The 15,101-nt window shown below is 41.9% G+C and overlaps 1 protein-coding gene across 4 annotated transcripts in view; it reads right to left on the reverse strand.

Moving 5' to 3' along the window:
* The window catches only part of MAP2K4 (mitogen-activated protein kinase kinase 4), a gene marked incomplete at both ends in the record, with an annotated part of 102,648 nt that overhangs the window by 36,213 nt on the left and 51,334 nt on the right, over window positions 1-15,101 (reverse strand). For all 4 annotated transcript variants that reach the window (XM_079724667.1, XM_079724666.1, XM_079724665.1 and 1 more), the window contains one exon: window positions 7,559-7,733. In XM_079724667.1, coding sequence (XP_079580793.1) covers window positions 7,559-7,733 — 175 coding nt within the window. The remainder of the gene's footprint in view (window positions 1-7,558; window positions 7,734-15,101) is intronic.

A 15,101-nucleotide genomic window follows, 5' to 3' on the forward strand; every position in this document is an offset into this window, starting at 1 on the left:
GTCTTTAGAAGCAATTTAATGAACTCTCGATTGTATCTTAGTCAAATTAATTAATTAATAGTAGGACCTCCCCTTCTTCTCACTGAGGATACTGAGGCCCAGTTTAATTCCTTCTACACATTTTGTGCTGTGCATCATCAGAGAACGTGCGAGATCACTTCCAACAACATATGTGATATCACATCATGGGAAGACCTGCCCTGAGGACAAAGTTAATGGGACAAGCTTGATAAGTCTTGCCAAGGGTGGTATCATCTTCCTCTTTACTCATTACATCATCCACATGTAAAGAGCACAATGTTATTTAACCTCAGCACTGAAACATTTAAGGGCCTAAAGATCGTAAATGACAGATCCCAACTTCGGTACCCATGACAATACAGTGAGATAGGAGAGAAATCTGATATACAAACAATTACAGAGGCACGGCTATAACGTGACAAAGAATGACAGAAACTGTGCAGGAGGTATTGTTCATATATCGTTCCGGAGGGCCCTCATTTTGAGCGAGGTGTGTTAAGACGGGTTCTTCTCCAAATAACTGCAAGAGCTGGGATACAGTCCTAGGTCACGGTTCAGTCAGGTCAGTCAAGTGAAGGTAGAGGGTTTCAGAAACTAGGTGTCCAGAATGTTCAGAAACAAAAATGGTTGATGAAAGTTCACCGAGAGCCACCATTTCCAAACTGTCCACGTGGATCCCAAAGGTTCCTCAGCACTCATGCCCCAAGGGCTTCCGATATGGGGAGGCACCTCCTATCCAGCACATCAACCAGAGAGCACTGATTTTGGCTACTTTATTTACTGGGGTCTACATACAATTCTATTAACAGAAAGCATCCACTAGGAGCAACAGCAAAAGAAACACACGCAGACTGGGAGCTCCAATCCCCACTACACCAGGGATTGGGGGGCCGCCCTGCAACATCCTTGGGATCTGTCCACTCCTGGAAGGGCACCACTTACACTTTTCATTGCAATGCCACAACATTCAAGCAACAATAGCAACATAAAATAATATGGGGCAATCAACTGTGGGTTTCTTAATAAGCCACATGGATCTAGCCAATCGAATGAGAGCCTAAGACACTGGACTCCAGTCTCAATTCAAAACAAGACAGCCATGGCTTCTGCATCCCACAAGTGACCTGGATAATCAAATGCTAGCACTGTGGACCTTTGAAACTCAACAAAACTGCCTAACAAAGTTCTCTATACCATCAGAAAGCAGCTTTTCTAATTAAGGCCACGCCTGTCAAGTGTCATTCTACTGCCTTCAGAACACTGTGCAAGACCAACGCTTGAGACTAAAATGGCCCTCCTCCGACAGTGCTCACGGTCCCCACGCAAACCACTCGGCACTGAACTTCTGACAGCAATGGCAAGGTCCCCACTGCCCAGCTGCCTCCCGACACCCGCAGCTCCACCTGCACAGGAGGCCCACCCAGTGAGCAGGCGAAAGCCCCACGCTGCTCTGCTCAGGGAGGGCTGGGCTGTGGGTGCTGATGCTCTCGGGCGGAGGGCGCTGGTCCTTCCCACCAGGCATCGGGGTAACCTGGGTCTCAGCTCAAGCACAATGACGTTAAGACCCAAATACCAAGGAGAGGCAAGAATGCAGGAATCGAGATCAGGCTAGCAGCCCAGGATCAGGAAAAGTTAAAGCAGCGCAGCAGGAGAGCTGGAAGAGTAGAGGAAGAGCACCGAGGGTGGAAGGAGTAACACGTGTCAGGCAGATGGCCAAGAAAGGGACCTTAAATATGAGGTCACAAACTGCAAAGAGCCGACTGTTTTTCTGATTAACTCAGGGAACGTCTCAATTAGAAGACTCAAAGCTCATCATAGTGACCAGCAGTGACAACCTTCACACCTTCCTACCCCATCCAGAGGCCCAGCGTCAGCTCCACTCTCCAGTGAGATGAGACCTTTACTCCCACGTTCACCCTCCAAGTTCCACTGCCTTCTGTCTTTAGTGACAGCAGTTTCATTCCTTTCTATTCCCTCCCATTTTCATCCTTGCCTACTCTCCCCTGTTTTTTCTCTCACAGCCTACAAACAAGAACAGGGCACGATCCTTCAAGAAGTCAATCCGGACCTAATTAACAACAGGCGGGCGGCGGTCCAGGCCTGCAGGAGGTCACTCCTCCCTCTGGTAGCCATCTGCCTTTGCTGTCCCACTCAATTCCAGCCATGGGCCTGAACCGTGGCACTGCAGCTACTCTTCCTAACTCTTTACTCCTGTGTCCCTGGATTGTTTTGAGTAGATTCTGATCATCTGTGGACTAACTCTGCTGGGGGTTTCTCCCAGATTTGAATTTCTCTAACCCTAGCTTGGAAACCTAATCCTGACTGCTTCTTCAAACACTTGGCCTGAATTCTGGGCTCTTCCCAGAATTGGTTGTAATAACCAGCCCTGCCGGACAGCTAAGCAGAGCTTAGCTAAGCCCTACTTCACCTTAGGGGATGGTGACTGTGCGTGTCTAATCTTTTCATTCAGTGGTTATTCCACCATCGTGCAAAACGGGGCGTGAAATAAATGTTATTTTCAGAGGATACTGATCCAAGCCTGAAGTACCAGCCAGCGTCAAAGGACATCCTTCCTGAGCTTTAAAAGACCCTGAGGCAACGATGCCTTTGCCCTCCGCAGTCCCGTGACTCAGTCGCTCAGGCAGAGTTAGACAAAATAGTACAAGACAAACTACTCACAGAAGAGTAAAACCTGCTTACCCAAGCGTGTGCAATTAAAAATGAAGGATTCAAATTTCCCACATCCTAGGTCTAACACAGAACCTCCCTGGCAGCTTGGGGAACTGTGCTCAGGCCAAAGGTCAAGAAACTATAGTAAGTATAACTCTTACATATATTGTGTGTTATCTTGCTGAATCTGATTTATGATATCATAACTGATTTTTAGATTAATTATCTCTTGGAGATAATTATTTCCTGTAACTAGGAACTCATTTTTTCAAACATTTCTTATATGTGGTAAAATAAATTTGGGGAAGGGCTCCCTCAAAACTAAAAATAAGGAATAAACAATAATTTTTAAAAATCAGGTTGATACCACAGTTCACTTTGGTGCAAATACTGCAAGTAAATCTTAGGATAATTTCCAGGATAAGCTTAATGTCTGATAAAGAAATCCTCCTACAGAACAGGATAGAAAGCCCAGAGATAAACCCACACACATATGGTCACCTTATCTCTGATGAAAGAGGCAAGAATATACAATGGAAAAAAGACAGCCTCTTCAATAAGTGGTGCTGGGAAAACTGGACAGCTACATGTAAAAGAATGAAATTAGAACACTCCCTAACACCACATACAGAAATAAACTCAAAATGGATTAAAGACCTAAGTGTAAAGCCAGACACTATAAAACTCTTCGAGGAAAACACAGGCAGAACACTCTATGACATAAATCACAGCAAGATACTTTTTGACCCACCTCCTGTTTTATGGAAATAAAAACAAAAATAAACAAATGGGACCTAATGAAACTTAAAAGCTTTTGCACAGCAAAGCAAACCATAAACAAGACGAAAAGACAACCCTCAGAATGGAAGAAAATATTTGCAGACGAAGCAACTGACAAAGGATTAATCTCCAAAATCTACAAGCAGCTCATGCAGCTCAATATCAAAAAAACAAACAACCCAATCCAAAAATGGGCAGAAGATCTAAACAGACATTTCTCCAAAGAAGATATACAGATTGCCAACAAACACATGAAAGGATGCCTAACATCACTAATCATTAGAGAAATGCAAATCAAAACCACAATGAGGTATCACCTCACACCGGTCAGAATGGCCACCATCAAAAAATCTACAAACAAGGGACTTCCCTGGTGGCACAGTGGTTAAGAATCCGCCTGCCAATGCAGGAGACATGCGTTCGAGCCCTGGTCCAGGAAGATCCCACATGCTGCGGAGCAACTGAGCCTGTGCGCCACATCTACTGAGCCTGCGAGCCACAACTACTGAGCCTGTGTGCCACAACTACTGAAGCCCACGTGCCTAGAGCCCGTGCTCTGCAACAAGAGAAGCCACTGCAGTGAGAGGCCAGTGCACCGCAATGGAGAGTAGACGCAACTAGAGAAAGCCCACGTGCAGCAACGAAGACCCAACACAACCAAAAATAAATATAAAATAATAAATTTATTTTAAAAAAATCTACAAACAATAAATGCTGGAGAGGGTGTGGAGAAAAGGGAACCCTCTTGCACTATTGGTGGGAATGTAAATTGATACAGCCACTATGGAGAACAGTATGGAGGGTCCTTAAAAAACTAAAAATAGAACTACCATACGACCCAGCAATCCCACTACTGGGCATATACCCTGAGAAAACCATAATTCAAAAAGAGTCATGTACCACAATGTTCACTGCAGCACTACTTACAATAGCCAGGACATGGAAGCAACCTAAGTGTCCATCGACAGATGAATGGATAAAGAAGATGTGGCACATATATACAATGGAATATTACTCAGCCATATACAGAAACGAAATTGAGTTATTTGTAGTGAGGTGGATGGAGCCAGAGTCTGTCATACAGAGTGAAGTAAGTCAGAAAGAGAAAAACAAATACCATGTGCTAAGACATATATATGGAATCTAAAAAAAAAAAATTAGTTCTGAAGAACCTAGGGGCAGGACAGGAATAAAGACACAGACGTAGAGAATGGATTTGAGGACACGGGGAGGGGGAAGGGTATGCTGGGACAAAGTGAGAGAGTGGCATGGACATATATACACTACCAATTGTAAAACAGATAGTGGGAAGCAGCTGCATAGCACAGGGAGATCAGCTCGGTGCTGTGTGACCACCTAGACGGGTGGGATAGGGAGGGTGGGAGGGAGATGCAAGAGGGAGGGGATATGGGGATATGTGTATATGTATAGCTGATTCACTTGGTTATACAGCAGAAAGTAACAACATTGTAAAGCAATTATACTCCAATAAAGATGTTAAAAAAAAAAAGAAATCCTTCTATATTAAGTGCATAATAAGACACTTAGTATACAGCTACTTCTAGTGGGTTTCTCATTTCACCAACACCAAGGAAAACTTACAGGAGTGTGAACCGCTGTCTCACAGTTCCTTTAAATCTCCCCAGTCCTCATCTCAGAGATAAACCCAGTGTGTGCTCAGGAACAGAGCCATCTACGTGTAAAATGTCAGATCTAACTCCTCAATCGTACAATGCCTCTGTGTATCTTCACTCGTCAGTCTGGTCTGTGTGCCTAAGTGAAGAGTGAATAAACTCTCGGTATGATGAAGGGCTAAGTTTTTTCAGTGAGACCAACAATACGTTTTAAATTTGTAGTAGATGGCATATAATAGTCATCAAATTGGTATCCAATTTTAATATATATTAATGCACAAACACTCTTCCAGTATTATACGAACTCATGAAATCCAGTCCTTACACACCCCATCAATATGTTGACTGGAATGTCAGATTACCAAGTTCAGTGAGAGTGTGGCCATATCTCAGTTTTTCCTTTTTCATTTTAAATTGCCCTCCCACCACTCCCATGCTAAACTATGATGCTTGCTCAAGAATTCAAGGTGACAAAGATAGACAGCATCACCTGTGAGTACAGACGTGACAGTTATCAGTCTGTGGGTCCCATCACCACCTGAGGAGTACTTCTTAAGAGTTGGGGTTTTTAATAGCATTTCCAACAGGGGATCTCAAAATAAGATCAGATTACAAATGGCAGACAACAATTTCCTGTTTTCACTCTTAAATTCTTTCAAAATTTGACTAAGCATTATACAGTTGAAATGTTAGCAAATTAAGAAAAACTTTAACATCCAAACGAAGGAACTTTATTTACCTTTAAAACCCAATAACCATGATTAAAGTCTATCCAGATTACCAAAACAGTTTACAATGCTGATCAACATAGTAAAGCACACATAGCACAGACTGAAAAAAGCAGGACATAATTATTTAAAAAGTAGCTTCCCTGGTATCTGGGAGAAAAGTTTAGGACTTTAGTTATATAGGATAGCTTTCCCTTAAGCCCCAGCCAAGTAAAAGTGAGCGTCATGCACAGACAGTACATAAGGGCAATGCAACACTCATGCAGAAAAGTCTAAATAAAATGACTTTCTTTCCACTCACACTACAGTTCACAACGTAAAAAGAGAGAAATTATTTTACATTCCAAGAAAAACAACATATTATTTCAACAGGTTAATCCAAAGCAGAGGTCTTAGCCTGGGCATCTTTAGAGGTCTGTGGTTATATGCAAAATTTTGTATATGTATCCATCTTCCCAAGAAAAAAGTCTACAGTTGTCACCACATTGTAAAAGAAATACGACCAAAAACAGGTTAGGAACCCATAGAGAGAATCCTAAGGTTTCTCCCCACCATTAATTTTTCATTAGTTTTATATAACCCAGCAAAGAGAAATGCTCAACAGTGAAGGAGGCTAAAACAGAGTAACATTTTGCTCACAATAAACTTCAACACAGGCAGCATTTTACATTAATGTGACACAAATCCACTTCCAAAAGTCAAGTAGGAAACAGGTCACTCCTCTCATCAAGCCATTTTGATAAACTCTCAAAATAGGGAGGGGACTAACAGGAAGAGGATTAGCTTAGACTGTCGGCAAACCCATTCTCAGTTCTTGCAAACTGGGAAAGTATCTGTTCCCATAAAAATTTTAAGTTCGATGAGAGTGTGGCCGTATCTCATTTTTTCCTTTTAAACTGCCCCCCTCCCCCCATCGCTGACTTTCCTGAAATATCTTACACAGAGCAAATATTCGTTAAACATCTGAACAAACACATGAACAAGTTACAATGACGTGGGCCCCCTGGGAGTCAGACGGAAACCATGAGTTCCCCACAGGTACCAACATAAGCCTGCCAGGTACAGTCTAGCGGCCAATCTCCACTTCTGGCCATTCTTGATGTTTTTGTTTGAAATGAACATATTAAGTGGCACGACACAGTAATGACAGACGGGGACAGCAGCATCACAGAGTATGCGTTTCAGTACAACCTTGGAGCCGGGGCACAGGGCGGTACTGAGTGGAGGTGCAAAAAACAGAGAGAAGCCGAGCCGGTCAGGACCGAGTAAGGTTGAGGTTAGTGGCAACAGCATGTGCGTGGTTTCCGGGAAACCGTCAGCGAGCCTGCTGTTAGCCCTAGCCCCGCACCCTGCCCAACCCAGTGCGCCGCGTCTCCGTGCAGCTCTGGCGCGGCGCGACACTGCCCGGCCCCCAGGGTGCGGCCGCCCCACCGGAACTCACCTTGGCAGCCAGCGGGAGGGCCTGAAGTTTAAAACACGTTAAAGGATCATGCCAAAAGTGCAGGGAACATGCACACCTCCCGACTCATGTCTCCCGAGAGGCAGGAAACATGCCACCGGTAAGACAACCTCTATACAAAACACCCTCAAAAGGATTCAGAGAAACCATTTCAGGAACACCCATATTTACCATACCAGTAAGAAAAGAGCAGTAGTGGTGTTACTGCACCAAGAAATTGCACCGAGTGGACTAAAGTACCAAAAGTAATCATGGGCATCACCTACTTTAACCGCCATTATTTGCCCACTTGGTTTGTGGACCATTTTGTTGACAGAACCATAAGCTCCTCGTCCAATTTCTCCAAGGTCTTTCAAGTCCTCTGCAGTGAAATCCCAGTGTTGCTCAGGGGAGATCTTCAGTTTTCCTGACGATTCAATGCTGTGTGTTCTCAGTCTCTCTCTGTTAAAATATTGGGAAGCAATTTTTCCACATTTTAAATAGGTTTTGACTTTTTTCTTTTAGCTAGCACTGATTAATGCGTGGGAAAATTTGTTTTCTCATCAGTTACTAGAACAGTCTGCGCTCCGGGTTTCCGGGGATTTTTTTTTTTTGTTCATTTGTGTCATCTTGGTTTTTTACACACTGAGTTAATTAAGAAAGGCCTAAATTCAGGGAGTCAATAAACTTAGCTTTTACGGGATTCATAAAACCAAATTTCCATTTACTGAAGAAACTAATACTGCAGACCAGTTTCATTTCCAAATACGAGATCTTCTCCAAACTTTGCAAAACTGCATTATCAAATGCAGAATCGCAGGTGCTACAAACCTCATTTCCAAAAAGTTCTTATCCTACCTTACCCAACATTAATTATTCCAGGTCCTCAATCCTTAATACAGCTGTTCACAAACTTTGCTGCTCATCAGAATCACCTGGGGAGATTTATTAAATCCCAATGCCCAGGTATCATCATATAGCTATTATATCAGAATATGTGGGGATGGGGTCAAAAAACAGTGTATTTAGAGATACCCAGATGATTTCTAGTGAAGTTTGGGAATGAGCACCTTAGGATACTGCCCTATTCATGCTAAAGCCGTGCTGAGGTGGGAGAAGAGTTAAACAACTAGCCAGCTGGCTCTAAGAGGAAAACTACCATGTGCTATTCAAAATTGAGCCTCTCAGCCCTTGATCAACAGATAGAACAATGGGGTGAAAAAAGAATGATTTATGGACAGAAGCGCTCACTTGTTACAGACTTTCATTAAATAAAAAAATCATCTCCAAAATGCCAGCACGGAGATCAAAGTATTAACTTCTAACCATACTTTGTAAAAAAGCAAATCCAATGAAAAATGTAAAATCAATCTCGTTTGTGTCTGTCTCTCTCTCACACACATACCAATGTGTAGGGATGAACTGTATCAAATCAGTGCAACAGACATAAAGAAAAAGATTCCATTGAATATCATCTACATTTCTTCAATTTCATATTAAATGATCAGAATCTCTTTTAAAATCTGATCTAATGACACAAGCAAGAACATGATTGGTTATCTATTTCTTCTTCCAAAATTCAGGAAACGTTTTCTCAGATAAGTAGAACTGTTTTTTGTAGTTACTTTTAAGGTTCTCATATATTTAGAATTTTAAAATCACTCCCCCAGAATAATCATTTATACTAGTACTGATATTAAATGATAACCAAGAGTCAAGGTCAGAGTTAAAAAGTTACTACGCTTTGTCTAAATAACAACTTAGTGAACCGGCATTCCAAATGCCAGCTTCTCAAATCATAACTTTAATAAGTCTTAAGACCAGCTTTCATTCATAACAAGTTCTTTTCAGTTTACAAAATACTTTCACCAATATTATATATACCCTAGCATGTAGAGTCAAAGGAAGCCCAGAAAGCAGTGGCATAAGTGGCCATCCAGGTATGGAGGTGAAGCTTGAACTGGCTAAGATGGAAATCAGATCTAGGCAAGCAGATGAAGCCCAGTAACTAATTTTCTCAGTAATCTTTTTCATGAAGTAGACAGATTAAGCCAGGAAATATTCTAACATAAAGAAGTTCCATGAATAATGACTATTGTTCTATGATCATTGGCAAGAAAACACCATCTTTATGGCTCAATTTAATCACTGGTGAAATATACAGCACTAGTCTACTGCTGACGGTAGTGGCAGCCAGGCTCTAAGGTGCTGCCCATGACCTCCACTTTCCTGGCACCCACATCTTTGCATAAGCTCCTCTGTTTGAATATGGATGGGGCCTGCGACTTGCTTCTAGCCAATAGAATATGGCAAAGGCTATCACTCATGATTACACTGTATCATATAACGTCTGTTGCTAGCATTCCTGAGAAATGAAATGAATATTTCATTACTGCATAAAGTCAGAGAAAAATGAGTTATAATATTGTCTATCACACTGAAGATCAAATTTTAGAATTATGAAATATCTCTGCTAATAGTTTAGCTTACTGTAGGACTGCTGTATGGTTTCTGGATAAGATTCTTTTTTCTTTTTGAAAGTGAACAGATTGACAGATAAGGAATGTGAGTTATCTTCTTAGGCTAATGAAAATGTTCAAAAAATGAGTAAGGTGACAGATGTACAACCCTGAATATACTAAAAGCAGTAGGGTTATACAGTTTAAATGGGTGAGCAGTATGGTGTATGAATGATATCTCAATACAGCTGCAAAAGAAAAAGATGAACAGGAGAATGTGATTACTACCCAGAGTTCCATTTTCCCACTTAGACAGGAAAAGAGTTGTGAAAACCACGGAAAAACATGCTACGGTTATGCCATCACCAAGGCATGTTCATAGAGTCTTCATTCGTACTGGACTGGCGATCTTTCCAATGAAACTGAGTCAATTTCACAGATACTGTTATAAGAGTTAGTCCAACCATGATTGCTTCCAAAGAAGAACTGTACGTAGATAAAGCACTGTAGTAACCAGATCTGGAAGCGTGACTTGAACCTTTACCATGAAACTCTAGCAGTCAATCACTGAGGCAACTGTACCAAGCGGCCAAAACCCTAGTTATAGTTCTTTAACTTTAAGCAAATCTATCAAACAAGATTTAAGTGTTACTTCTATTAGACAGTATCAGAAACTCCCAGTCATTTCATTATTAATTTCTTACCTGGAAATTACTTTGACTCAACTCCACAAACCTGTGAGTCATCCTCAACACCTCTGCCTATCAGTAAACAAGTTATTTACTCTTATGTTCCTTCTAAAATAGGGTAAGTGCTCTACATGGGCAATACTTAACCAGGACACCCCTCCAATGTTTTTGCTGGGTCCACTCAAGAAACAAGCAAAGGACTGAGGTTCCAAATCTCAAATTAACCCAAGTCTCAGAAAGGAATACAATCCCAGCCCCCTATCTAGCCCTCTACATAGGAAAGTCCAGTAGAAAAAAGTCCATAGAAAAATTAGTAATATTCTCCTCTGGATGTAGAGGTCTTTAATATGAAAACAAGTTTTAGTAGTCTTTGTTATATTAGGACTTATAATTAGATTATCAAATGATACACATTCCAGGTAAAAACTCAGCTACACACTTACATTTTTTTAATGCCTTACAGATCACAAATCTGAATTAAATGCGTAATGTATCTCTTGAATACAGTATTTCAAACAGTATATATTTTTGGATAGATATTAACAGCACCAGGGAAGCTGTTTAGATATACACTGATGTTACCATTAATATATTTTCTCCTATATAAAGGCTAGTAGAATTTTAGTGGTAATAATAGACTCTGGTGAAATCTACAGACACCAACACAAAGGATTAAAACGTAAAAAAAAAATTAATCAACCTTATCAATTTGAATCAAATTTGGAAAATCAATTCATGGACATACCATCTCTTACCAACAGATATTCAACAGCTACTATAAACAGGTTGGGTATATGTCCCATGTGGTCAGTATCTTCATGTTCCTTTTCAAATGACAATATTCCCTGGCTTTATAAGAAGATGCCATATGAATGAATGGAAAATATCAAAGATTTTAGGGCTTACCTCTCCCAATTGTTGAAGGGAACACTTATTCCTCCCACGCCTCACTGTTCCACGCAGAGGGATCTGGTCTCTCACCTGAGGCCTTACTGACTGATCAGTGAATACAGAGAAGAAACTGAACACACTCCATTCAATTCCTCTCTTTCAGAGCTAACCCTACAGGGAGGGTACACATGCTCTGGCAATGTCTCTCTCATGCCTTGTATCGGGCTGCCACTCACAGGGTGGGTAAGTCTACGTATTCAAGGGCAGGCGGAGTTAGCACCATAAGTTTGTTTTCTATGTCTGTGAGTCTATTTCCATTTTGTATATAGATTCATTTTTATTTTTTAGATTCCACATATATGATATATAGTATTTGTCTTTCTCTGACTTACTTCACTAGGTATAATATTCTCTAGATCCATCCATGTTGCTGCAAATAGCAATAGTTCATTCTCTGTCATGGCTGAGTAATATTCCGGATATATATATATCATCTTCTTAAACCAGCTGTCTGTTGATGGGCACTTGGGTTGGTCCCATGTCTTGGCTATTGTAAATAGTGCTGCTATGAACCTTGGGGTGCATGTATCTTTTCAAATTAGAGGTTTTTTTTCCCAGATATATACCCAGGAGTGGGACTGCTGGATCATATGGTAGCTTTATTTTTAGTTTTTTAAGGACCCTCCATACTGTTCTCCACAGCGGCTGCACCAATTTACATTCCCACCAATAGTCCTATAGGAAGTTTCCTTTTTCTCCACACCCTCTCCAGCATTTATTATTTGTAGACTTTTTGATGATGGCCATTCTGACAGCTGTGAGGTGATACCTCATTGTGGCTTTGATTTGTACTTCTCTAATAATTAGTGATATTGAGCATCTTTTCAAGTGTCTGTTGGCCATCTGCATGTCTCAGTACTTTCTCTGATAACTGATCTTCTGGATAGAAATGAGCAACTTGTCCGTTTACTATTTAATACTGAATCATCACTACTGTATTTTAATTACCATCCCTTCATTGGCCCAGACTAATCTATGAATTTCTGAAATCCTTCCGATTCCAAAACAACTAAAGAACTGTGACATAATGTTCCAGAACGTAATCAGACTGGGCCCTGAGAAAAGCTTTATTTCTACCTCATGTGTCTGATAAAGCTGCCTGGGGCTTTGTATGTAGGTGGGTGGGCTTGTTTTTTAAAGAAACAGAACAGCACGACCAAGGTTACCTGGGAGAGCTCTAGCCCCAGCCCCACTATCTACTAAACACAGGGTTCTGCTGTGCAAATTCAGCAGCAGGACAAGTTCCTGAACCTCTTTTTCCAAGCAGACTACCCAATCCTAAATCCCTCTCACAGCTACACAGGTAGAAGAGAAATTTAAAAAGAAAAATCAATCATAATCCAGAGAAAAGCACTATTAACAATTCACTATAGATCCTTTGCATTTTTCTGTACTATGTGGATAGGTCACCGAATGACCTGTTGCACCTACTGCTTTACAGACTTCACTGAGTGCATCGTTGACGTATCAACCATTACAGGGTCCACATGGTTGCATAACACTGCCTGGAGAGTCTGCGCTGACTGAGCAGCACCAGCAGGGAGAGTCTGTGCCTGGCCCATTGCACCCTTTCCCTCAGGCCAACTGGAAAGGTGACTGGGGTTAGATCTCTCACTCTTAAGTGGCATTTTGATGTATTACTCTTGGAGTTGGATGTTCTGAGCTATTTGGTAAACAGCGTTTCTTTGATTAACCACCTGAGATAACACCCCCTTAGCCAGAGCCCTCCTAGACGGGTGTTTGTTTTGCTGTCGCTGCTTCTGCTAAAAAGTTCTTTTTCTATTAACATACCTATCAACCCTTCGTCCTGTATTGCAAATATTTCTCCAGGGTGTTGTTTACCTTCCGATTGTATTTATGCATTTACATACGTAAAAAATATGGTACTTTGTATGTTTTCAAATCAATTATTCCCATCACATTCTTTTCTTTTGCTGTCATGCAGTACCATTTAAGTTCCACGTGCAATATGGATTTCATTCCACCACTGCATTTTCAGTTTCCTAGCAATGTCTTTTTTTCTCATCTATCACCCTTTTCAGTAATTCTGTTGCCTATTTATCCAAATTTGTTCTCTCCTCAGTATTTTCCAATCCTTTTTTTATGAATGCCATGATTTCTTCTACTTTATTACAAATGCTAATTATTCTTGTAAAAAACGATTTTGAATGCTTCAAAATATCATATTCAGAGATGCTCTTTCTCAAAGCATTGAAGATATTATTCCCTAATTCCATAATTCTCCTCCTATGTCACGATGAGTATCTGTGGCACTTGTGCTTGGGCTATTATGGAGCATCAGGAGACAGACTGATACTCACACCTGAAACAACTGAAAAAAAAAGACAATACACGGGAAGGTCTTGAAGACCCTGGACAGTGGACAACAAAAGGCAGCGAGCGAGCGCTGAGAGGCAGGAAATACAGGAGGCGAGCCCTGCAGCCACCCCAGCGTGCGTACTGCCTAGGGAGACTTCACAGACCGCAACACAGGCGGGGCAGATCCAGCAGATCCTCACGAGGAGGCGACGGACCTGGGAGTCTGGGGAGACCGAGCTCTCGAGGCAGAGCACTAGGTAAGAGGGAGCCGCACAGAAGGAGGACCCCACAGACGTGCAGGGGCCCCCCTTGACCAGCACAAGCTTATGAGGAACCTACACAAGGCTGCGGAAAGAACCACCCAAAAGCACTACAGGGAACGATACCCAGGCTCATGCAACAACTCCCGTTCTTGCCCACAAGAGTGGAAAACTCCACAACTCATGGGGAATTCAGGAAAGCACGCCGAAGGATCTGGTCTCACCTACCGAAGCTGAAGAAAGAGACCCGAAAGGATCAAACTGTTTCCGAGGAACTTAACCAAAAGACAGAGCTCAAAAATATTTATAAGATACAAAAACAGCCAGCACCCAATGTCTGGCATGCAATCTAAAATCATCAAGATGCAAAGAAGCAAGATACTATGACCCATCATAAGGAGAAAAAGCAACCAATTCAAAGTGACCCAGAAATGACAGAGATGCTAGAATAAGTAGACAAGGACAATGAAACAGTGTTTATTACTGTATTCCATATGTTCAAGAAACTAAAGAATGGAGAGAAAAACCAAATCAAACGTGTGGATATAAAAGCTACAAGGGGGCAGGAGGAAGCTCTGGGGGATGATGAATGTGTTCATGATGTTGCCTGTGGTGATGGTCTCACAGGTGCACACACAGCTCAAAACTCAGCAAATGTGCACCTTAAATAGGTGCAGTTTATTACATGTCAATTATACCTCAAAACTGTCAAGAGAGAGAGACTGAGTTTCCTTGGGCCCCACTCTGTGTGAAAGGGATCTGCCTGTCCCACATCTACAGCTGAAAGCACGTGTACAGTGTGAGGCACCCAGGGCTCAGTGCATTCAATCAAAGCACTCACTGCTCCAAAGGCAAATGCTCCTCCCCACAATCTCCCTGTTCTCTAATGCTGTGCTCTCAGCTGACAGCAGCAAATATAAAAATACAACTCTCAGTCTACTTTGCTGCTACAACCCTTCTCTGCGTCCACCTACAACACTTCTCAGAACGACCACACTACCCAGTGGAATGTGTCTGCATCCACCTCTCCTCCTCCTCCCGTCCCCTCCAGGTATTTTCTGTAGTTACCAGTGACAGGGGAGGGCAGGAAAGAGAATGAAGAAGCTCGGTCTTTGAGACTAGAGGCTCAGAAAAGGCCCCCTTACCTCAGGC

This window comes from Hyperoodon ampullatus, assembly GCF_949752795.1.
Source record: "Hyperoodon ampullatus genome assembly, chromosome: 19".
In the NCBI taxonomy this organism is placed as follows: Eukaryota; Metazoa; Chordata; class Mammalia; order Artiodactyla; family Ziphiidae; genus Hyperoodon; species Hyperoodon ampullatus.